This window comes from Rhinichthys klamathensis, unplaced genomic scaffold (genome assembly GCF_029890125.1).
Source record: "Rhinichthys klamathensis goyatoka isolate OS25496 unplaced genomic scaffold, OSU_Roscu_1.1 h1tg000267l_1, whole genome shotgun sequence".
In the NCBI taxonomy this organism is placed as follows: domain Eukaryota; kingdom Metazoa; phylum Chordata; class Actinopteri; order Cypriniformes; family Leuciscidae; genus Rhinichthys; species Rhinichthys klamathensis.
In genome coordinates this window covers 750127-775949 of record NW_026606788.1, presented here as the reverse complement: position 1 = coordinate 775949, position 25823 = coordinate 750127, and the positions used below count along the sequence as shown (strand labels likewise).

Sequence of the window (25823 nt, the reverse complement as noted above, 5' to 3'; positions counted from 1 at the left end):
CCTCTCCATCCTCTATAACAAACACACACACACACACACGGACAGTTATATTCCCTCTCCATCCTCTATAACACACACACACACACACACACAGACAGTTATATTCCCTCTCCATCCTCTATAACACACACACACACACACGGACAGTTATATTCCCTCTCCATCCTCTATAACACACACACACACACACGGACAGTTATATTCCCTCTCCATCCTCTATAACACACACACACACACACACACACACACACACACGGACAGTTATATTCCCTCTCCATCCTCTATAACACACACACACACACACACGGACAGTTATATTCCCTCTCCATCCTCTATAACACACACACACACACACACACACACACACACACACACGGACAGTTATATTCCCTCTCCATCCTCTATAACACACACACACACACACACGGACAGTTATATTCCCTCTCCATCCTCTATAACACACACACACACACACACACACGGACAGTTATATTCCCTCTCCATCCTCTATAACACACACACACACGGACAGTTATATTCCCTCTCCATCCTCTATAACACACACACACACACACACACACACACACACACACACACACACACACACACACACACACACACACAGACAGTTATATTCCCTCTCCATCCTCTATAACACACACACACGGACAGTTATATTCCCTCTCCATCCTCTATAACACACACACACACACACACACACACACACACACACACACACACACACACACACACACACGGACAGTTATATTCCCTCTCCATCCTCTATAACACACACACACGGACAGTTATATTCCCTCTCCATCCTCTATAACACACACACACACACACACGGACAGTTATATTCCCTCTCCATCCTCTATAACACACACACACACACACACGGACAGTTATATTCCCTCTCCATCCTCTATAACACACACACACACACGGACAGTTATATTCCCTCTACATCCTCTATAACACACACACACACACACACACGGACAGTTATATTCCCTCTCCATCCTCTATAACACACACACACACACACACACACACACACACACACACACACACAGTTATATTCCCTCTCCATCCTCTATAACACACACACACACACACACACGGACAGTTATATTCCCTCTCCATCCTCTATAACACACACACACACGGACAGTTATATTCCCTCTCCATCCTCTATAACACACACACACACACACGGACAGTTATATTCCCTCTCCATCCTCTATACACACACACACACACACACACACACACACACACACACACACACACACACGGACAGTTATATTCCCTCTCCATCCTCTATAACACACACACACACACACACACACACACACACACAGACAGTTATATTCCCTCTCCATCCTCTATAACACACACACACACACACACACACGGACAGTTATATTCCCTCTCCATCCTCTATAACACACACACACACACACGGACAGTTATATTCCCTCTCCATCCTCTATAACACACACACACACACACACACACGGACAGTTATATTCCCTCTCCATCCTCTATAACACACACACACACACACACGGACAGTTATATTCCCTCTCCATCCTCTATAACACACACACACACACACACACACGGACAGTTATATTCCCTCTCCATCCTCTATAACACACACACACACACACACACGGACAGTTATATTCCCTCTACATCCTCTATAACACACACACACACACACACACACACGGACAGTTATATTCCCTCTCCATCCTCTATAACACACACACACACACACACACGGACAGTTATATTCCCTCTCCATCCTCTATAACACACACACGGACAGTTATATTCCCTCTCCATCCTCTATAACACACACACACACACACACACACGGACAGTTATATTCCCTCTCCATCCTCTATAACACACACACACACACACACACACACACACACACACACACACACACACACACACAGTTATATTCCCTCTCCATCCTCTATAACACACACACACACACACACACGGACAGTTATATTCCCTCTCCATCCTCTATAACACACACACACACACACACGGACAGTTATATTCCCTCTCCATCCTCTATAACACACACACACACACACACACACGGACAGTTATATTCCCTCTCCATCCTCTATAACACACACACACACACACACACGGACAGTTATATTCCCTCTCCATCCTCTATAACACACACACACACACACACACACACGGACAGTTATATTCCCTCTCCATCCTCTATAACACACACACACACACACACACACACACACACACACACACGGACAGTTATATTCCCTCTCCATCCTCTATAACACACACACACACACACACACACACACACACACACACACACAGACAGTTATATTCCCTCTCCATCCTCTATAACACACACACACACACACACACACGGACAGTGATATTCCCTCTCCATCCTCTATAACACACACACACACACACACGGACAGTTATATTCCCTCTCCATCCTCTATAACACACACACACACGGACAGTTATATTCCCTCTCCATCCTCTATAACACACACACACACACACACGGACAGTTATATTCCCTCTCCATCCTCTATAACACACACACACACACACGGACAGTTATATTCCCTCTCCATCCTCTATAACACACACACACACACACACACGGACAGTTATATTCCCTCTCCATCCTCTATAACACACACACACACACACACACACACACACACACGGACAGTTATATTCCCTCTCCATCCTCTATAACACACACACACACACACACGGACAGTTATATTCCCTCTCCATCCTCTATAACACACACACACACGGACAGTTATATTCCCTCTCCATCCTCTATAACACACACACACACACACACACACACACACACACACACACACACACACACAGACAGTTATATTCCCTCTCCATCCTCTATAACACACACACACGGACAGTTATATTCCCTCTCCATCCTCTATAACACACACACACACACACACGGACAGTTATATTCCCTCTCCATCCTCTATAACACACACACACACACACACACACACACACACACACGGACAGTTATATTCCCTCTCCATCCTCTATAACACACACACACACACACACGGACAGTTATATTCCCTCTACATCCTCTATAACACACACAACACACACACACACACACACACACACACACGGACAGTTATATTCCCTCTCCATCCTCTATAACACACACACACACACACACGGACAGTTATATTCCCTCTCCATCCTCTATAACACACACACACACGGACAGTTATATTCCCTCTCCATCCTCTATAACACACACACACACACACACGGACAGTTATATTCCCTCTCCATCCTCTATAACACACACACACACACGGACAGTTATATTCCCTCTCCATCCTCTATAACACACACACACACACACACACACGGACAGTTATATTCTCTCTCCATCCTCTATAACACACACACACACACACACACACGGACAGTTATATTCCCTCTCCATCCTCTATAACACACACACACACACACACACACACACACACACACGGACAGTTATATTCCCTCTCCATCCTCTATAACACACACACACACACACACGGACAGTTATATTCCCTCTCCATCCTCTATAACACACACACACACACACACGGACAGTTATATTCCCTCTCCATCCTCTATAACACACACACACACACACACACACACGGACAGTTATATTCCCTCTCCATCCTCTATAACACACACACACACACACACACGGACAGTTATATTCCCTCTCCATCCTCTATAACACACACACACACACACACACACACACACGGACAGTTATATTCCCTCTCCATCCTCTATAACACACACACACACACACAGACAGTTATATTCCCTCTCCATCCTCTATAACACACACACACACACACACACACACACACGGACAGTTATATTCCCTCTCCATCCTCTATAACACACACACACACACACACACATGGACAGTTATATTCCCTCTCCATCCTCTATAACACACACACACACACACACACGGACAGTTATATTCCCTCTCCATCCTCTATAACACACACACACACACACAGGACAGTTATATTCCCTCTCCATCCTCTATAACACACACACACACACACGGACAGTTATATTCCCTCTCCATCCTCTATAACACACACACACACACACACGGACAGTTATATTCCCTCTCCATCCTCTATAACACACACACACACACACACACACACACACGGACAGTTATATTCTCTCTCCATCCTCTATAACACACACACACACACACACACACGGACAGTTATATTCCCTCTCCATCCTCTATAACACACACACACACACACACACACGGACAGTTATATTCCCTCTCCATCCTCTATAACACACACACACACACACACACACGGACAGTTATATTCCCTCTCCATCCTCTATAACACACACACACACACACACACACGGACAGTTATATTCCCTCTCCATCCTCTATAACACACACACACACGGACAGTTATATTCCCTCTCCATCCTCTATAACACACACACACACACACACGGACAGTTATATTCCCTCTCCATCCTCTATAACACACACACACACACACACGGACAGTTATATTCCCTCTCCATCCTCTATAACACACACACACACACACACACACACGGACAGTTATATTCCCTCTCCATCCTCTATAACACACACACACACACACAGACAGTTATATTCCCTCTCCATCCTCTATAACACACACACACACACACACACACACACACGGACAGTTATATTCCCTCTCCATCCTCTATAACACACACACACACACACACATGGACAGTTATATTCCCTCTCCATCCTCTATAACACACACACACACACACACGGACAGTTATATTCCCTCTCCATCCTCTATAACACACACACACACACACACACACACGGACAGTTATATTCCCTCTCCATCCTCTATAACACACACACACACACACACACACACACACACACACACACACACACACACAGTTATATTCCCTCTCCATCCTCTATAACACACACACACACACACACACGGACAGTTATATTCCCTCTCCATCCTCTATAACACACACACACACACACACATGGACAGTTATATTCCCTCTCCATCCTCTATAACACACACACACACACACACATGGACAGTTATATTCCCTCTCCATCCTCTATAACACACACACACACACACACGGACAGTTATATTCCCTCTCCATCCTCTATAACACACACACACACACACACACACACGGACAGTTATATTCCCTCTCCATCCTCTATAACACACACACACACACACACACACACACACACACACACACACACACACACACACACAGTTATATTCCCTCTCCATCCTCTATAACACACACACACACACACACACGGACAGTTATATTCCCTCTCCATCCTCTATAACACACACACACACACACACGGACAGTTATATTCCCTCTCCATCCTCTATAACACACACACACACACACACACACACACAGACAGTTATATTCCCTCTCCATCCTCTATAACACACACACACACACACACACACACACACGGACAGTTATATTCCCTCTCCATCCTCTATAACACACACACACACACACACACACGGACAGTTATATTCCCTCTCCATCCTCTATAACACACACACACACACACACACGGACAGTTATATTCCCTCTCCATCCTCTATAACACACACACACACACACACACGGACAGTTATATTCCCTCTCCATCCTCTATAACACACACACACACACACACACACACACAGACAGTTATATTCCCTCTCCATCCTCTATAACACACACACACACACACACACACGGACAGTTATATTCCCTCTCCATCCTCTATAACACACACACACACACACACACGGACAGTTATATTCCCTCTCCATCCTCTATAACACACACACACGGACAGTTATATTCCCTCTCCATCCTCTATAACACACACACACACACACACGGACAGTTATATTCCCTCTCCATCCTCTATAACACACACACACACACACACGGACAGTTATATTCCCTCTCCATCCTCTATAACACACACACACACACGGACAGTTATATTCCCTCTCCATCCTCTATAACACACACACACACACACACGGACAGTTATATTCCCTCTCCATCCTCTATAACACACACACACACACACGGACAGTTATATTCCCTCTCCATCCTCTATAACACACACACACACACACACGGACAGTTATATTCCCTCTCCATCCTCTAAACACACACACACACACACACGGACAGTTATATTCCCTCTCCATCCTCTATAACACACACACACACACACACACACACGGACAGTTATATTCCCTCTCCATCCTCTATAACACACACACACACACACACACACACACACGGACAGTTATATTCCCTCTCCATCCTCTATAACACACACACACACACACACACACGGACAGTTATATTCCCTCTCCATCCTCTATAACACACACACACACACGGACAGTTATATTCCCTCTCCATCCTCTATAACACACACACACACACACACACGGACAGTTATATTCCCTCTCCATCCTCTATAACACACACACACACACACACACACGGACAGTTATATTCCCTCTACATCCTCTATAACACACACACACACACACACACACACACACACACACACACACACACACAGACAGTTATATTCCCTCTCCATCCTCTATAACACACACACACACACGCACACACACACACACGGACAGTTATATTCCCTCTCCATCCTCTATAACACACACACACACACACACGGACAGTTATATTCCCTCTACATCCTCTATAACACACACACACACACACGGACAGTTATATTCCCTCTCCATCCTCTATAACACACACACACACACACACGGACAGTTATATTCCCTCTCCATCCTCTATAACACACACACACACACACACGGACAGTTATATTCCCTCTCCATCCTCTATAACACACACACACACACACACGGACAGTTATATTCCCTCTCCATCCTCTATAACACACACACACACACACACGGACAGTTATATTCCCTCTCCATCCTCTATAACACACACACACACACACGGACAGTTATATTCCCTCTCCATCCTCTATAACACACACACACACACACACACACACGGACAGTTATATTCCCTCTCCATCCTCTATAACACACACACACACACACACACGGACAGTTATATTCCCTCTCCATCCTCTATAACACACACACACACACACACACACACACACACGGACAGTTATATTCCCTCTCCATCCTCTATAACACACACACACACGGACAGTTATATTCCCTCTCCATCCTCTATAACACACACACACACACACACACGGACAGTTATATTCCCTCTCCATCCTCTATAACACACACACACACACACACACACACGGACAGTTATATTCCCTCTCCATCCTCTATAACACACACACACACACACACACGGACAGTTATATTCCCTCTCCATCCTCTATAACACACACACACACACACACACGGACAGTTATATTCCCTCTCCATCCTCTATAACACACACACACACACACACACGGACAGTTATATTCCCTCTCCATCCTCTATAACACACACACACACACACACACACGGACAGTTATATTCCCTCTCCATCCTCTATAACACACACACACACACACACACACACACACACACACACACACACACGGACAGTTATATTCCCTCTCCATCCTCTATAACACACACACACACACACACACACAGACAGTTATATTCCCTCTCCATCCTCTATAACACACACACACACACACACGGACAGTTATATTCCCTCTCCATCCTCTATAACACACACACACACACACACACACACGGACAGTTATATTCCCTCTACATCCTCTATAACACACACACACACACACACGGACAGTTATATTCCCTCTCCATCCTCTATAACACACACACACACACCTCAGATGCAGCTCTAAGGTGTGTGTGTGTGTGTGTGTGTGTGTGTGTACCTGCGAGTAGATCTCCAGATGCAGCTCTAAGGTGTGAGTGTGTGTGTGTGTGTGTGTGTGTACCTGCGAGTAGATCTCCAGATGCAGCTCTAAGGTGTGTGTGTGTGTGTGTGTGTGTGTACCTGCGAGTAGATCTCCAGATGCAGCTCTAAGGTGTGTGTGTGTGTGTGTGTGTGTGTGTGTGTGTACCTGCGAGTAGATCTCCAGATGCAGCTTTAATGTGTGAGTGTGTGTGTGTGTGTGTACCTGCGAGTAGATATCCAGATGCAGCTTTAATGTGTGAGTGTGTGTGTGTGTGTGTGTGTGTGTACCTGCGAGTAGATCTCCAGATGCAGCTCTAAGGTGTGTGTGTGTGTGTGTGTGTGTGTGTGTGTGTGTGTGTGTACCTGCGAGTAGATCTCCAGATGCAGCTCTAAGGTGTGTGTGTGTGTGTGTGTGTGTACCTGCGAGTAGATCTCCAGATGCAGCTCTAAGGTGTGTGTGTGTGTGTGTGTGTGTGTGTGTGTGTGTGTGTGTGTGTGTGTACCTGCGAGTAGATCTCCAGATGCAGCTCTAAGGTGTGTGTGTGTGTGTGTGTGTGTACTTGCGAGTAGATCTCCAGATGCAGCTCTAAGGTGTGTGTGTGTGTGTGTGTACCTGCGAGTAGATCTCCAGATGCAGCTCTAATGTGTGAGTGTGTGTGTGTGTGTGTGTGTGTGTGTGTGTGTGTGTGTGTGTGTGTACCTGCGAGTAGATCTCCAGATGCAGCTCTAAGGTGTGTGTGTGTGTGTGTGTGTGTGTGTACCTGCGAGTAGATCTCCAGATGCAGCTCTAAGGTGTGTGTGTGTGTGTGTGTGTGTGTGTGTGTGTGTGTACCTGCGAGTAGATCTCCAGATGCAGCTTTAATGTGTGAGTGTGTGTGTGTGTGTGTGTGTGTGTACCTGCGAGTAGATCTCCAGATGCAGCTCTAAGGTGTGTGTGTGTGTGTGTGTGTGTATGTGTGTGTACCTGCGAGTAGATCTCCAGATGCAGCTCTAAGGTGTGTGTGTGTGTGTGTGTGTGTGTGTGTACTTGCGAGTAGATCTCCAGATGCAGCTCTAAGGTGTGTGTGTGTGTGTGTGTGTGTGTACCTGCGAGTAGATCTCCAGATGCAGCTCTAAGGTGTGTGTGTGTGTGTGTGTGTGTGTACCTGCGAGTAGATCTCCAGATGCAGCTCTAAGGTGTGTGTGTGTGTGTGTGTGTGTGTGTACTTGCGAGTAGATCTCCAGATGCAGCTCTAAGGTGTGTGTGTGTGTGTGTGTGTGTGTGTGTGTGTGTACCTGCGAGTAGATCTCCAGATGCAGCTCTAAGGTGTGTGTGTGTGTGTGTGTGTGTGTGTGTACCTGCGAGTAGATCTCCAGATGCAGCTCTAAGGTGTGTGTGTGTGTGTGTGTGTGTGTGTGTGTGTGTGTGTGTACCTGCGAGTAGATCTCCAGATGCAGCTCTAAGGTGTGTGTGTGTGTGTGTGTGTGTGTGTACCTGCGAGTAGATCTCCAGATGCAGCTCTAAGGTGTGTGTGTGTGTGTGTGTGTACCTGCGAGTAGATCTCCAGATGCAGCTCTAAGGTGTGTGTGTGTGTGTGTGTGTGTACCTGCGAGTAGATCTCCAGATGCAGCTCTAAGGTGTGTGTGTGTGTGTGTGTGTACCTGCGAGTAGATCTCCAGATGCAGCTCTAAGGTGTGTGTGTGTGTGTGTGTGTGTGTGTGTACCTGCGAGTAGATCTCCAGATGCAGCTCTAAGGTGTGTGTGTGTGTGTGTGTGTGTACCTGCGAGTAGATCTCCAGATGCAGCTCTAAGGTGTGTGTGTGTGTGTGTGTACCTGCGAGTAGATCTCCAGATGCAGCTCTAAGGTGTGTGTGTGTGTGTGTGTGTGTGTGTGTGTGTGTGTGTGTACCTGCGAGTAGATCTCCAGATGCAGCTCTAAGGTGTGTGTGTGTGTGTGTGTGTGTGTACCTGCGAGTAGATCTCCAGATGCAGCTCTAAGGTGTGTGTGTGTGTGTGTGTGTGTACCTGCGAGTAGATCTCCAGATGCAGCTCTAAGGTGTGTGTGTGTGTGTGTGTGTGTGTACCTGCGAGTAGATCTCCAGATGCAGCTCTAAGGTGTGTGTGTGTGTGTGTGTGTGTGTGTACCTGCGAGTAGATCTCCAGATGCAGCTCTAAGGTGTGTGTGTGTGTGTGTGTGTGTGTGTGTGTGTGTGTGTGTGTGTGTGTGTGTGTGTGTACCTGCGAGTAGATCTCCAGATGCAGCTCTAAGGTGTGTGTGTGTGTGTGTGTGTGTGTGTGTGTGTACCTGCGAGTAGATCTCCAGATGCAGCTCTAAGGTGTGTGTGTGTGTGTGTGTGTGTGTGTGTGTACCTGCGAGTAGATCTCCAGATGCAGCTCTAAGGTGTGTGTGTGTGTGTGTGTGTGTGTGTACTTGCGAGTAGATCTCCAGATGCAGCTCTAATGTGTGAGTGTGTGTGTGTGTGTGTGTGTGTGTGTGTGTGTGTGTGTGTGTGTGTGTGTGTGTGTACCTGCGAGTAGATCTCCAGATGCAGCTCTAATGTGTGAGTGTGTGTGTGTGTGTGTGTGTGTGTGTGTGTGTGTGTGTGTGTGTGTGTGTGTGTGTGTGTGTGTGTGTGTGTGTGTGTGTGTGTGTACCTGCGAGTAGATCTCCAGATGCAGCTCTAAGGTGTGTGTGTGTGTGTGTGTGTGTGTGTACCTGCGAGTAGATCTCCAGATGCAGCTCTAAGGTGTGTGTGTGTGTGTGTGTGTGTGTGTGTGTGTGTGTACCTGCGAGTAGATCTCCAGATGCAGCTTTAATGTGTGAGTGTGTGTGTGTGTGTGTGTGTGTGTACCTGCGAGTAGATCTCCAGATGCAGCTCTAAGGTGTGTGTGTGTGTGTGTGTGTGTGTGTGTGTGTACCTGCGAGTAGATCTCCAGATGCAGCTCTAAGGTGTGTGTGTGTGTGTGTGTGTGTGTGTGTACCTGCGAGTAGATCTCCAGATGCAGCTCTAAGGTGTGTGTGTGTGTGTGTGTGTGTGTGTGTGTGTGTGTACCTGCGAGTAGATCTCCAGATGCAGCTCTAAGGTGTGTGTGTGTGTGTGTGTGTGTACCTGCGAGTAGATCTCCAGATGCAGCTCTAAGGTGTGTGTGTGTGTGTGTGTGTGTGTACCTGCGAGTAGATCTCCAGATGCAGCTCTAAGGTGTGTGTGTGTGTGTGTGTGTGTGTGTACCTGCGAGTAGATCTCCAGATGCAGCTCTAAGGTGTGTGTGTGTGTGTGTGTGTGTGTGTGTGTGTGTGTGTACCTGCGAGTAGATCTCCAGATGCAGCTCTAAGGTGTGTGTGTGTGTGTGTGTGTGTGTGTACCTGCGAGTAGATCTCCAGATGCAGCTCTAAGGTGTGTGTGTGTGTGTGTGTGTGTGTGTGTGTGTGTACCTGCGAGTAGATCTCCAGATGCAGCTCTAAGGTGTGTGTGTGTGTGTGTGTGTGTGTGTACTTGCGAGTAGATCTCCAGATGCAGCTCTAATGTGTGAGTGTGTGTGTGTGTGTGTGTGTGTGTGTGTGTGTGTGTGTGTGTGTGTGTGTGTGTGTGTACCTGCGAGTAGATCTCCAGATGCAGCTCTAATGTGTGAGTGTGTGTGTGTGTGTGTGTGTGTGTGTGTGTGTGTGTGTGTGTGTGTGTGTGTGTGTGTGTGTGTGTGTGTGTGTGTACCTGCGAGTAGATCTCCAGATGCAGCTCTAAGGTGTGTGTGTGTGTGTGTGTGTGTGTACCTGCGAGTAGATCTCCAGATGCAGCTCTAAGGTGTGTGTGTGTGTGTGTGTGTGTGTGTGTGTACCTGCGAGTAGATCTCCAGATGCAGCTTTAATGTGTGAGTGTGTGTGTGTGTGTGTGTGTGTGTACCTGCGAGTAGATCTCCAGATGCAGCTCTAAGGTGTGTGTGTGTGTGTGTGTGTGTGTGTGTGTGTACCTGCGAGTAGATCTCCAGATGCAGCTCTAAGGTGTGTGTGTGTGTGTGTGTGTGTGTGTGTGTGTGTACTTGCGAGTAGATCTCCAGATGCAGCTCTAAGGTGTGTGTGTGTGTGTGTGTGTGTGTGTGTACCTGCGAGTAGATCTCCAGATGCAGCTCTAAGGTGTGTGTGTGTGTGTGTGTGTGTGTGTGTGTGTGTGTGTGTGTGTGTACCTGCGAGTAGATCTCCAGATGCAGCTCTAAGGTGTGTGTGTGTGTGTGTGTGTGTGTGTGTGTACCTGCGAGTAGATCTCCAGATGCAGCTCTAAGGTGTGTGTGTGTGTGTGTGTGTGTGTGTACCTGCGAGTAGATCTCCAGATGCAGCTCTAAGGTGTGTGTGTGTGTGTGTGTGTGTGTGTGTGTGTGTGTGTGTGTGTACCTGCGAGTAGATCTCCAGATGCAGCTCTAAGGTGTGTGTGTGTGTGTGTGTGTGTGTGTGTACCTGCGAGTAGATCTCCAGATGCAGCTCTAAGGTGTGTGTGTGTGTGTGTGTGTGTGTGTGTGTGTGTGTGTGTGTGTGTGTGTGTGTGTGTGTACCTGCGAGTAGATCTCCAGATGCAGCTCTAAGGTGTGTGTGTGTGTGTGTGTGTGTACCTGCGAGTAGATCTCCAGATGCAGCTCTAAGGTGTGTGTGTGTGTGTGTGTGTGTGTACCTGCGAGTAGATCTCCAGATGCAGCTCTAAGGTGTGTGTGTGTGTGTGTGTGTGTGTGTACCTGCGAGTAGATCTCCAGATGCAGCTCTAAGGTGTGTGTGTGTGTGTGTGTGTGTGTACCTGCGAGTAGATCTCCAGATGCAGCTCTAAGGTGTGTGTGTGTGTGTGTGTGTGTACCTGCGAGTAGATCTCCAGATGCAGCTCTAAGGTGTGTGTGTGTGTGTGTGTGTGTGTACCTGCGAGTAGATCTCCAGATGCAGCTCTAAGGTGTGTGTGTGTGTGTGTGTGTGTGTGTACCTGCGAGTAGATCTCCAGATGCAGCTCTAAGGTGTGTGTGTGTGTGTGTGTGTGTGTGTGTGTGTGTACCTGCGAGTAGATCTCCAGATGCAGCTCTAAGGTGTGAGTGTGTGTGTGTGTGTGTACCTGCGAGTAGATCTCCAGATGCAGCTCTAAGGTGTGTGTGGTGTGTGTGTGTGTGTACCTGCGAGTAGATCTCCAGATGCAGCTCTAAGGTGTGTGTGTGTGTGTGTGTGTGTGTGTGTGTGTGTGTGTGTGTGTGTACCTGCGAGTAGATCTCCAGATGCAGCTCTAAGGTGTGTGTGTGTGTGTGTGTGTGTACCTGCGAGTAGATCTCCAGATGCAGCTCTAAGGTGTGTGTGTGTGTGTGTGTGTGTACCTGCGAGTAGATCTCCAGATGCAGCTCTAAGGTGTGTGTGTGTGTGTGTGTGTGTGTGTGTGTACCTGCGAGTAGATCTCCAGATGCAGCTCTAAGGTGTGTGTGTGTGTGTGTGTGTGTGTGTGTGTACCTGCGAGTAGATCTCCAGATGCAGCTCTAAGGTGTGTGTGTGTGTGTGTGTGTGTGTGTGTGTGTGTGTGTGTGTACCTGCGAGTAGATCTCCAGATGCAGCTCTAAGGTGTGTGTGTGTGTGTGTGTGTGTACCTGCGAGTAGATCTCCAGATGCAGCTCTAAGGTGTGTGTGTGTGTGTGTGTGTGTGTGTGTGTGTGTACCTGCGAGTAGATCTCCAGATGCAGCTCTAAGGTGTGTGTGTGTGTGTGTGTGTGTGTGTACCTGCGAGTAGATCTCCAGATGCAGCTCTAAGGTGTGTGTGTGTGTGTGTGTGTGTGTGTGTGTGTGTGTGTACCTGCGAGTAGATCTCCAGATGCAGCTCTAAGGTGTGTGTGTGTGTGTGTGTGTGTGTGTGTGTGTACCTGCGAGTAGATCTCCAGATGCAGCTCTAAGGTGTGTGTGTGTGTGTGTGTGTGTACCTGCGAGTAGATCTCCAGATGCAGCTCTAAGGTGTGTGTGTGTGTGTGTGTGTGTGTACCTGCGAGTAGATCTCCAGATGCAGCTCTAAGGTGTGTGTGTGTGTGTGTGTGTGTGTGTGTGTGTGTGTGTGTGTGTGTGTACCTGCGAGTAGATCTCCAGATGCAGCTCTAAGGTGTGTGTGTGTGTGTGTGTGTGTGTGTACCTGCGAGTAGATCTCCAGATGCAGCTCTAAGGTGTGTGTGTGTGTGTGTGTGTGTGTGTGTGTGTGTGTGTACCTGCGAGTAGATCTCCAGATGCAGCTCTAAGGTGTGTGTGTGTGTGTGTGTGTGTGTGTGTGTGTGTGTGTGTGTGTGTGTGTGTGTGTACCTGCGAGTAGATCTCCAGATGCAGCTCTAAGGTGTGTGTGTGTGTGTGTGTGTGTGTGTGTGTGTGTGTGTGTGTGTGTGTGTGTGTGTACCTGCGAGTAGATCTCCAGATGCAGCTCTAAGGTGTGTGTGTGTGTGTGTGTGTGTGTGTGTGTACCTGCGAGTAGATCTCCAGATGCAGCTCTAAGGTGTGTGTGTGTGTGTGTGTGTGTGTACCTGCGAGTAGATCTCCAGATGCAGCTCTAAGGTGTGTGTGTGTGTGTGTGTGTGTACCTGCGAGTAGATCTCCAGATGCAGCTCTAAGGTGTGTGTGTGTGTGTGTGTGTGTGTGTGTGTGTGTGTGTGTGTGTGTGTGTGTGTACCTGCGAGTAGATCTCCAGATGCAGCTCTAAGGTGTGTGTGTGTGTGTGTGTGTGTGTGTGTGTGTGTGTGTACCTGCGAGTAGATCTCCAGATGCAGCTCTAAGGTGTGTGTGTGTGTGTGTGTGTGTACCTGCGAGTAGATCTCCAGATGCAGCTCTAAGGTGTGTGTGTGTGTGTGTGTGTGTGTGTGTGTGTGTGTGTGTGTGTGTGTGTGTGTGTGTGTGTGTGTGTGTACCTGCGAGTAGATCTCCAGATGCAGCTCTAAGGTGTGTGTGTGTGTGTGTGTGTGTGTACCTGCGAGTAGATCTCCAGATGCAGCTCTAAGGTGTGTGTGTGTGTGTGTGTGTGTGTGTGTGTGTGTGTGTGTGTGTACCTGCGAGTAGATCTCCAGATGCAGCTCTAAGGTGTGTGTGTGTGTGTGTGTGTGTGTGTGTGTGTGTGTACCTGCGAGTAGATCTCCAGATGCAGCTCTAAGGTGTGTTTGTGTGTGTGTGTGTGTGTGTGTGTGTGTGTGTGTGTGTGTGTGTGTGTGTGTGTGTGTGTGTGTGTGTGTGTGTGTGTGTGTGTACCTGCGAGTAGATCTCCAGATGCAGCTCTAAGGTGTGTGTGTGTGTGTGTGTGTGTGTGTGTACCTGCGAGTAGATCTCCAGATGCAGCTCTAAGGTGTGTGTGTGTGTGTGTGTGTGTGTGTGTACCTGCGAGTAGATCTCCAGATGCAGCTCTAAGGTGTGTGTGTGTGTGTGTGTACCTGCGAGTAGATCTCCAGATGCAGCTCTAAGGTGTGTGTGTGTGTTGTGTGTGTGTACCTGCGAGTAGATCTCCAGATGCAGCTCTAAGGTGTGTGTGTGTGTGTGTGTGTGTGTGTGTGTACCTGCGAGTAGATCTCCAGATGCAGCTCTAAGGTGTGTGTGTGTGTGTGTGTGTGTGTGTGTACCTGCGAGTAGATCTCCAGATGCAGCTCTAAGGTGTGTGTGTGTGTGTGTGTGTGTGTGTACCTGCGAGTAGATCTCCAGATGCAGCTCTAAGGTGTGTGTGTGTGTGTGTGTGTGTGTGTGTGTACCTGCGAGTAGATCTCCAGATGCAGCTCTAAGGTGTGTGTGTGTGTGTGTGTGTGTGTGTGTGTACCTGCGAGTAGATCTCCAGATGCAGCTCTAAGGTGTGTGTGTGTGTGTGTGTGTGTGTGTGTGTGTGTGTGTGTGTACCTGCGAGTAGATCTCCAGATGCAGCTCTAAGGTGTGTGTGTGTGTGTGTGTGTGTGTGTGTGTGTGTGTGTGTGTGTGTGTGTACCTGCGAGTAGATCTCCAGATGCAGCTCTAAGGTGTGTGTGTGTGTGTGTGTGTGTGTGTGTGTGTGTGTGTGTGTGTGTGTGTGTGTGTGTGTGTGTGTACCTGCGAGTAGATCTCCAGATGCAGCTCTAAGGTGTGTGTGTGTGTGTGTGTGTGTGTGTGTGTGTGTGTGTGTGTGTACCTGCGAGTAGATCTCCAGATGCAGCTCTAAGGTGTGTGTGTGTGTGTGTGTGTGTGTGTGTGTGTGTGTGTGTGTGTGTGTGTGTGTGTGTGTGTGTGTGTGTGTGTGTGTGTGTGTGTACCTGCGAGTAGATCTCCAGATGCAGCTCTAAGGTGTGTGTGTGTGTGTGTGTGTGTGTGTGTACCTGCGAGTAGATCTCCAGATGCAGCTCTAAGGTGTGTGTGTGTGTGTGTGTGTGTGTGTGTGTGTGTGTGTGTGTGTGTGTACCTGCGAGTAGATCTCCAGATGCAGCTCTAAGGTGTGTGTGTGTGTGTGTGTGTGTGTGTGTGTGTGTGTGTGTGTGTGTGTGTGTGTACCTGCGAGTAGATCTCCAGATGCAGCTCTAAGGTGTGTGTGTGTGTGTGTGTGTGTGTGTGTGTGTGTGTGTGTGTATGTGTGTGTGTGTACCTGCGAGTAGATCTCCAGATGCAGCTCTAAGGTGTGTGTGTGTGTGTGTGTGTGTGTGTGTGTGTGTGTGTGTGTGTGTGTGTGTGTGTGTGTGTGTGTACCTGCGAGTAGATCTCCAGATGCAGCTCTAAGGTGTGTGTGTGTGTGTGTGTGTGTACCTGCGAGTAGATCTCCAGATGCAGCTCTAAGGTGTGTGTGTGTGTGTGTGTGTGTGTGTGTGTGTGTGTGTGTGTGTGTGTGTGTGTGTGTGTGTGTGTGTACCTGCGAGTAGATCTCCAGATGCAGCTCTAAGGTGTGTGTGTGTGTGTGTGTGTACCTGCGAGTAGATCTCCAGATGCAGCTCTAAGGTGTGTGTGTGTGTGTGTGTGTGTGTGTGTGTGTGTGTGTGTGTGTGTGTACCTGCGAGTAGATCTCCAGATGCAGCTCTAAGGTGTGTGTGTGTGTGTGTGTGTGTGTGTGTGTGTGTGTGTGTGTGTGTGTGTACCTGCGAGTAGATCTCCAGATGCAGCTCTAAGGTGTGTGTGTGTGTGTGTGTGTGTGTGTGTGTGTGTGTGTATGTGTGTGTGTGTACCTGCGAGTAGATCTCCAGATGCAGCTCTAAGGTGTGTGTGTGTGTGTGTGTGTGTGTGTGTGTGTGTGTGTGTGTGTGTGTGTGTGTGTGTGTGTGTACCTGCGAGTAGATCTCCAGATGCAGCTCTAAGGTGTGTGTGTGTGTGTGTGTGTGTACCTGCGAGTAGATCTCCAGATGCAGCTCTAAGGTGTGTGTGTGTGTGTGTGTGTGTGTGTGTGTGTGTGTGTGTGTGTGTGTGTGTGTGTGTGTACCTGCGAGTAGATCTCCAGATGCAGCTCTAAGGTGTGTGTGTGTGTGTGTGTGTGTGTGTACCTGCGAGTAGATCTCCAGATGCAGCTCCCCCATGCCGGAGATGATGGTCTCTTTGCTCTCCGTGTCGAAGTGAACTCTAAACGTGGGATCTTCCCTGGTGAAGCGGTTGATCCCCTTGGAGAACTTGTCTGTGTCGTTCTAGAGGACAGAAGAGGATGACGATCACACACTCTTATAGATGAGGACAGAGAGAGAGCGGGCGAGCGAGGGCTTCAGTGGTTCTGTACCTTGTTGGAGGGTCGTATGGCCATGGAGATCACAGCCTCAGGAACGTGGATGGACTCCTGGAACACACACATTATTCCTCACATTACTACACAGATGTTCTTAACGCGTGTCCGGGATCAATCTCACACAAAAATATTAATTAAAACAATCATAACTCAATAAAAACACAGGGGAAACAGGTTAAACACATTAAATGTAAGTGAAACACAGGGGAAATACAGGTGAAATAAAAATAATAAAAAGACACTATTTCAAATAGATGCTGTTCTTTTGAGCTTTCTATTCAAAGAATCCTGAAAAACTAAGTGTATGACGATTTCCACAAAAATATGAAGCAGCAAAACGGTTTTCAACACTGGTAAAAATCATAATAATAATCATAAATGTTTCTTGAGCATCAAATCATCATTTAGAATGATTTCTGAAGGATCATGTCTGAAAACTGGAGAAATGGATAAATCTCTTATTTTAAAGGCAGAGCTCTTCTACGGTTATATAACGTTAGAATATTTTCTTCATTTTTATGTGTTAAAAATAAACGACTCTCCAAGCTGATAAGCAATGGGGAAAGAATGGGATTGGGAAAAAGCGGATTCAAACTCGCATCAACAATTAAAATCACTCTTTTTGCCGCTGTTATTGTTACCACACGGGTTTCTTCTGAAGTTTGTCCGGCTCAACGATCATTTAAACACCCTTTGCCAACAACAGACACTCTGGATATTAAACAATCGGTTTGGCATTTTTCAGATGCCGAAGTAAAATTCTCACAAAAACGACTCCAGAAGTATATATTTAAAGAAAATCAAGTTTCTACATTATTTTTCTGTACATTGACTCACTGGGGGCTCTAACCTGCAATATGCCCTTTAAACTGTAATAATATTTCACACATCACTGATGTTCACACACCCTGTGTTTCTGAGCAGGTTTAGGGTGTTATTCTCGTTTGATCACGTACCATGGAGAGGTTGGCATTAGTGCGGGCAGTGAATGTGTCTCCGCTGGCACAGTCGATGCCAAACAGGGCACAGATGTCTCCAGCAAACACCATCTCTACGTCCTGAACAACACAAGAAACACAACCACACACTCTTCATCTGAAGAACAGTCTATATCAGGCCATCCTTAAAAATATTTTGGTTTACAGTAACAGCAAAAAAAAAAAAAAAAAAGGGTTGGTAGGTAGGTCTATTTTTTTTTTTTTTTTTTTTTTATGAAAAAAAAAAGGACAATTTTGGTCATGGTAGTTACGTCGGTATGAATTTAAACAAATTTGCATATCGTGACGCCACTTACTGTGTCTTCAACCCATGCCTTTGGGCGCACCATTGCGAATCTCATTCTGATACAGGTTATAGACAACAAACAATTTAAAATCTTTGTCAAAAAACATGTTTATTGCATTAATTCCAGCTGCATTCATTTGGGGAAAAAGAGTGGATTTTCAGAGGGAAACAAATAAATTAAAATGACTAATCTCACCAGTGCCGCGCCGACCAATAAAGCAGCGCGTTTGGCACTATTCGTTTAAATTGGACCCATAAACATCTGCTATTATTAACGGAAATCAGTGAGGTCAAATGGCGAGGCGCATTGTAGAAACTATATTAAGTAGTCCTGACATATTATGGAATGGTCGATTTTCTGTAGAGTAATTTAGTACATTTCGGTATGGGATGTGCTGTTTTATTGGTCAGCGCGGCGCTGGTGAGATTAGGTCCCGCAAGCAAACACTTCTCCCTGCGCTGTCGAGTCTGTCGCGCTCGCGCGTCTCGGTCCATTGAGCCGCACAGATTACATGTCCGCGCTGCGCAAACTCTATAACACCGCGCCGTTTCGTCCCACTTTCGGTGTGTTTGGCTTCCCATACTTATGTGTGTTTGTTTGTCAGAGCCTGCAGTTGCTGTGTGACGCGCGTTCGCGGCGGCCATACCGTGACGAGCTGCTGGATGGGCTCCGAGAAAAGGCCGTTAGCATCTATTCCCTATTTGACCATTAAGAATTTCGAATAATGAGCGCCTAAATGTAGGCTCATACAGACGTATTTCACAAGCAGCCGCGCCGCAGCCATCATCACCGAGCGCGAACCATTGACAGTGAATGAAATGAAGCGAACGCACAGGCCATAGTGTGACATGCGTAAACCAATGGTGTAAACATAATCATCCTAGATGACGCCACGGGTTTTTATTTAAAAGAAAGAACGTAGCCTATGCAATTTATATTCACAATACTTACTATAATATAATTGATATTTTATTGCATTTGTATTAGTTGTTTGAAGAGTAAAAAAAAAATCGGTCGGTCTTAATGCAAGTTTACAACCGGCAAGTCGGTCGGACAAAAAAAAAAAAAAAAAAAAAATTTGGGTCGGCCCTAAATTGACAGGGTCGGTCGGGTTACGGCAAACAAGAATATTTTTAAGGATGGCCTCATTGCATATGCGCAGTCCTTTCAGTTTCGGTTTTCAATCTGATCAAGTGTTTACATGTTCTCTCGATCAGATTAGAAAAGGAATGAACCACCCCTTTCAATCCGATCAAAATCTCATTGGGATCGAGCTCAATCGGATCGATTAAGGTGTTTACATGAAGGCTTTTCAATCCGATTGAGCCATTAATTCGATTACTAACGGATTATTTGGTTGCATGTAAGCGTAGCGAGTGAGAGAGAAACACACGGAGTCTCACCTCCATCTGATGAACTGAACAGTCTCACTGAGAGAGAAACATGTCTCACCTCCATTTGGTCTGCGTGGAGTCGCACGAGTCTCTGAACTCTCACCCTCTTCCCCGTGCGGGTGTTATAGATGTACTCGGTCTTCCTCAGACAACCCTGATATACACGCACGTACGTCAGCTGACCGAAGCGCCCCGCCTGCAGAACAACACAAGGGAAACACAGGTGAAACACAGGTTAACACAGGGGAAACGTCAAACACAGGTGAAACACAGGTGAAACAGGGGAAACGTCAAACACAGGTGAAACAGGTGAAACACAGGTGAAACACAGGTGAAACACAGGTGAAACAGGGGAAACGTCAAACACAGGTGAAACAGGGGAAACGTCAAACACAGGTGAAACAGGTGAAACACAGGTGAAACACAGGTTAACACAGGGGAAACGTCAAACACAGGTGAAACACAGGTTAACAGGGGAAACGTCAAACACAGGTGAAACACAGGTTAACACAGGGGAAACGTCAAACACAGGTGAAACAGGTGAAACACAGGTTAACACAGGGGAAACGTCAAACACAGGTGAAACACAGGTTAACACAGGGGAAACGTCAAACACAGGGGAAACGTCAAACACAGGTGAAACACAGGTGAAACAGGTGAAACACAGGTGAAACACAGGGGAAACGTCAAACACAGGGGAAACGTCAAACACAGGTGAAACGTCAAACACAGGGGAAACGTCAAACACAGGGGAAACGTCAACGTCAAACACAGGGGAAACGTCAACGTCAAACACAGGGGAAACATCAAACACAGGGGAAACAGGTCAAACACAGGGGAAACAGGTCAGAAACAGGTCAAACACAGGGGAAACGTCAAACGAGAAACACAGGTCAAACGTCAAACACAGGTGAAACACAGGTGAAACAGGTGAAACACAGGTGAAACACAGGGGAAACACAGGGGAAACACAGGGCAAACAGGTCAAACACAGGGGAAACGTCAAACGGGAAACACAGAGAAACACAGGTCAAACACAGGTCAAACACAGGTGAAACACAGGGGAAACACAGGGGAAACACAGGGGAAACAGGTCAAACACAGGGGAAACACGTGAAACACAGAGAAACACAGGTCAAACGTCAAACACAGGTGAAACAGGTCAAGCACAGGGGAAACAGGTTAAAAACAGGGGAAACGTCAAACGGGAAACACAGAGAAACACAGGGGAAACACAGGTCAAACGTCAAACACAGGTGAAACAGGTCAAACACAGGGGAAACGTCAAACACAGGGGAAACAGGTCAAACACAGGGGAAACGTCAAATGGGAAACACAGGGGAAACGTCAAATGGGAAACACAGGGGAAACACAGAGAAACACAAAGAAACACAGGTCAAACGTCAAACACAGGTGAAACACGGGTGAAACAGGTCAAACACAGGGGAAACAGGTCAAACACAGGGGAAACGTCAAACGGGGAAACACAGAAACAAAGGTGAAACAGGTCAAACACAGGGGAAACGTCAAACGGGAAACACTTGAAACACAGGTGAAACACAGGGGAAACAGGTCAAACACAGGGGAAACAGGTGAAACAGGTGAAACAGGTCAAACACAGGGGACAGGTCAAACACGGGGAAACAGGTCAAACACAGGGGAAACGTAAAACGGGAAACACAGGGGAAACGTCAAACGGGAAACACAGTTGAAACAGAGAAACACAGGTGAAACAAAGGGGAAACAGGTCAAACACAGGTGAAACACACGTGAAACAGGTCAAACACAGGGGAAACAGGTCAAACGGGAAACACAGAGAAACACAGGGGAAACACAGGTCAAACGTCAAACACGTGAAACACAGGTGAAACACAGGTGAAACAGGTCAAACACAGGGGAAACAGGTCAAACACAGGGGAAACAGGTCCAACGGGAAACACAGGGGAAACACAGAGAAACACAGGTCAAACGTCAAACACAGGTGAAACACAGGTGAAACAGGTCAAACACAGGGGAAACAGGTCAAACACAGGGGAAACGTCAAACGGGAAACACAGGGGAAACACAGAGAAACACAGGTGAAACAGGTCAAACACAGGGGAAACAGGTCAAACACAGGGGAAACGTCAAACACAGGGGAAACGTCAAACACAGGGGAAACGTCAAACGGGAAACACAGGTGAAACGCAGGTGAAACACAGGGGAAACAGGTCAAACATAGGTCAAACACAGGGGAAACGTCAAACACAGGTGAGTCAAACACGGGTCAAACACGGGTCAAACACGGGTCAAACACGGGGAAACAGGTCAAACACAGGGGAAACAGGTCAAACACAGGGGAAACATCAAACAGGTCAAACACAGGGGAAACGTCAAACACAGGTGAAACACAGGTGAAACAGGTCAAACACAGGGGAAACAGGTCAAACACAGGGGAAACAGGTCAAACACAGGGAAAACGTCAAACACAGGTGAAACACAGGTGAAACAGGTCAAACACAGGGGAAACAGGTCAAACACAGGGAAAACGTCAAACGGGAAACACAGGTCAAACACAGGTCAAACACAGGTCAAACACAGGGGACAGGTCAAACACGGGGAAACAGGTCAAACACAGGGGAAACAGGTCAAACACAGGGGAAACAGGTCAAACGGGAAACAGGTCAAACGTCAAACACAGGTGAAACACGTCAAACACAGGTCAAACACAGGTCAAACAGGTCAAACACAGGGGAAACAGGTCAAACACAGGGGAAACGTCAAACGGGAAACACAGGTGAAACACGTGAAACAGGTCAAACACAGGGGAAACAGGTCAAACACAGGGGAAACGTCAAACGGGAAACACAGGTGAAACACAGGTGAAACAGGTGAAACAGGGGAAACAGGTCAAACACAGGTGAAACACAGGTCAAACACAGGTCAAATACAGGTCAAACACAGGTCAAACACAGGTCAAACACAGGTGACAGGTCAAACACGGGGAAACAGGTCAAACACAGGGGAAACCTCAAACGGGAAACACAGGTCAAACACAGGTGAAACACAGGTCAAACAGGTCAAACACAGGGGAAACAGGTCAAACACAGGGGAAACGTCAAACGGGAAACACAGGTGAAACAGGTGAAACACAGGTGAAACACAGGTGAAACACAGGCGAAACAGGTCAAACACAGGGGAAACGTCAAACGGGAAACACAGGTGAAACAGGTGAAACACAGGTGAAACACAGGTGAAACACAGGGGAAACAGGTCAAACACAGGTGAAACACGTGAAACAGGTCAAACATAGGGGAAACGTCAAACACAGGGGAAACACAGGTCAAACACAGGTCAAACGTCAAACACAGGTGAAACACAGGTGAAACACGTCAAACACAAGTGAAACAGGTGAAACACAGGTTAACACAGGGCAAACAGGGCAAACACAGGTGAAACAGGTCAAACACAGGGGAAACAGGTGAAGTACAGGTGAAACACGGGAAACACAGGGGAAACAGGTGAAGCACAGGGGACACACAGGTTAACACAGGGGAAACAGGTCAAACAGGTGAAACAGGTCAAACACAGGGGAAACGTCAAACACAGGGGAAACACAGGGAAACACGGGTCAAACACAGGGGAAACGTCAAACACAGGGGAAACACAGGGAAACACGGGTCAAACACAGGGGAAACGTCAAACACAGGTGAAACACAGGTGAAACACAGGTGAAACACGTCAAACACAGGGGAAACAGGTTAACACAGGTCAAACACAGGGGAAACAGGTTAACACAGGGGAAACGTCAAACACAGGGGAAACACAGGGGAAACAGGGGAAACACAGGGGAAACACAGGGGAAACAGGTCAAACACAGGGGAAACAGGGGAAACAGGGGGGAAACAGGTGAAGCACAGGGGACACACAGGTTAACACAAGGGAAACAGGTGAAACACAGGTGAAACAGGTCAAACACAGGGGAAACACAGGGGAAACACAGGGGAAACACAGGTCAAACACAGGTCAAACACAGGTCAAACACAGGGGAAACGTCAAACACAGGTGAAACACAGGTGAAACACGTCAAACACAGGTGAAACACAGGTTAACACAGGGCAAACAGGTCAAACACAGGTGAAACAGGGGAAACACAGGGGAAACACAGGTCAAACACAGGTCAAACACAGGGGAAACGTCAAACACAGGTGAAACACAGGTGAAACACGTCAAACACAGGTGAAACACAGGTTAACACAGGGCAAACAGGTCAAACACAGGTGAAACAGGGGAAACACAGGGTAAACACAGGTCAAACACAGGTGAAACACAGGGGAAACACAGGGGAAACACAGGGGAAACACAGGGGAAACACAGGGGAAACAGGTGAAGCACAGGGGAAACAGGTGAAGCTCAGGGGACACACAGTTGAAGCACAGGGGACACACAGGGGAAACACGTCAAACACGGGAAACACGGGGGGAAAACAGGTGAAGCATAGGGGAAACAGGTCAAACACGGGAAACACGGGGGAAACAGGTGAAGCACAGCGGAAACAGGTGAAGCACAGGGAAACACAGGGGAAACAGGTGAAACACAGGTGAAACACAGGGGAAACAGGTGAAACACAGGGGAAACAGGTCAAACATGGGAAACAGAGGGGAAACAGGTGAAGCACAGGGGAAACAGGTGAAGCACAGGGGACACACCGGTGAAGCACAGGGGACACACAGTGGAAACACAGGTGAAGCACAGGGGAAACAGGTGAAGCACAGGTGACACAGGGGAAACACAGGTGAAGCACAGGTTAACAGGGGAAACAGGTCAAACACAGGGGAAACGTCAAACGCAGGGGAAACACAGGGGAAGCACAGGGGAAACACAGGGGAAACAGGTGAAGCACAGGACACAGGGGAAACAGGTCAAACACAGGGGAAACACGGGGGAAACACGGGGGAAACACGGGGGAAACAGGTGAACCACAGGGGAAACGGGTGAAGCACAGGGGAAAAAGGTGAAGCACAGGGGAAACAGGTCAAACACAGGGGAAACTACGAACACGGGAAACGCAGGGGAAACGCAAGTGAAACACAGGGGAAACGTCAAGCACAGGGGAAACGTCAAACACAGGGGAAACGTCAAACACAGGGGAAACGTCAAACACAGGGGAAACGCAGGGGAAACAGGTTAACACGTTAAACACAGGGGAAACGCAGGTGAAACACAGGTTAACAGGGGAAACAGGTCAAACACAGGGGAAACACAGGGGAAACTGGTGAAACACAGGTGAAGCACAGGGGAAACACAGGTTAAACACCGGGGAAACACAGGGGAAACACAGGGGAAACAGGTGAAACACAGGTGAAGCACAGGGG

General features: G+C 47.5%; 1 protein-coding gene across 1 annotated transcript in view; it reads right to left on the bottom strand.

Moving 5' to 3' along the window:
- gfm1 (G elongation factor, mitochondrial 1) overlaps positions 1–25823 on the bottom strand; it is a 62893-nt gene that overhangs the window by 12491 nt on the left and 24579 nt on the right. Inside the window, exons 9-12 of the mRNA XM_056267979.1 lie at positions 20528–20665; positions 18747–18848; positions 17785–17841; positions 17558–17695 (exon numbers count right to left, since the gene is read on the bottom strand). Of these exons, the coding sequence (XP_056123954.1) occupies positions 17558–17695; positions 17785–17841; positions 18747–18848; positions 20528–20665 (435 nt within the window). The remainder of the gene's footprint in view (positions 1–17557; positions 17696–17784; positions 17842–18746; positions 18849–20527; positions 20666–25823) is intronic.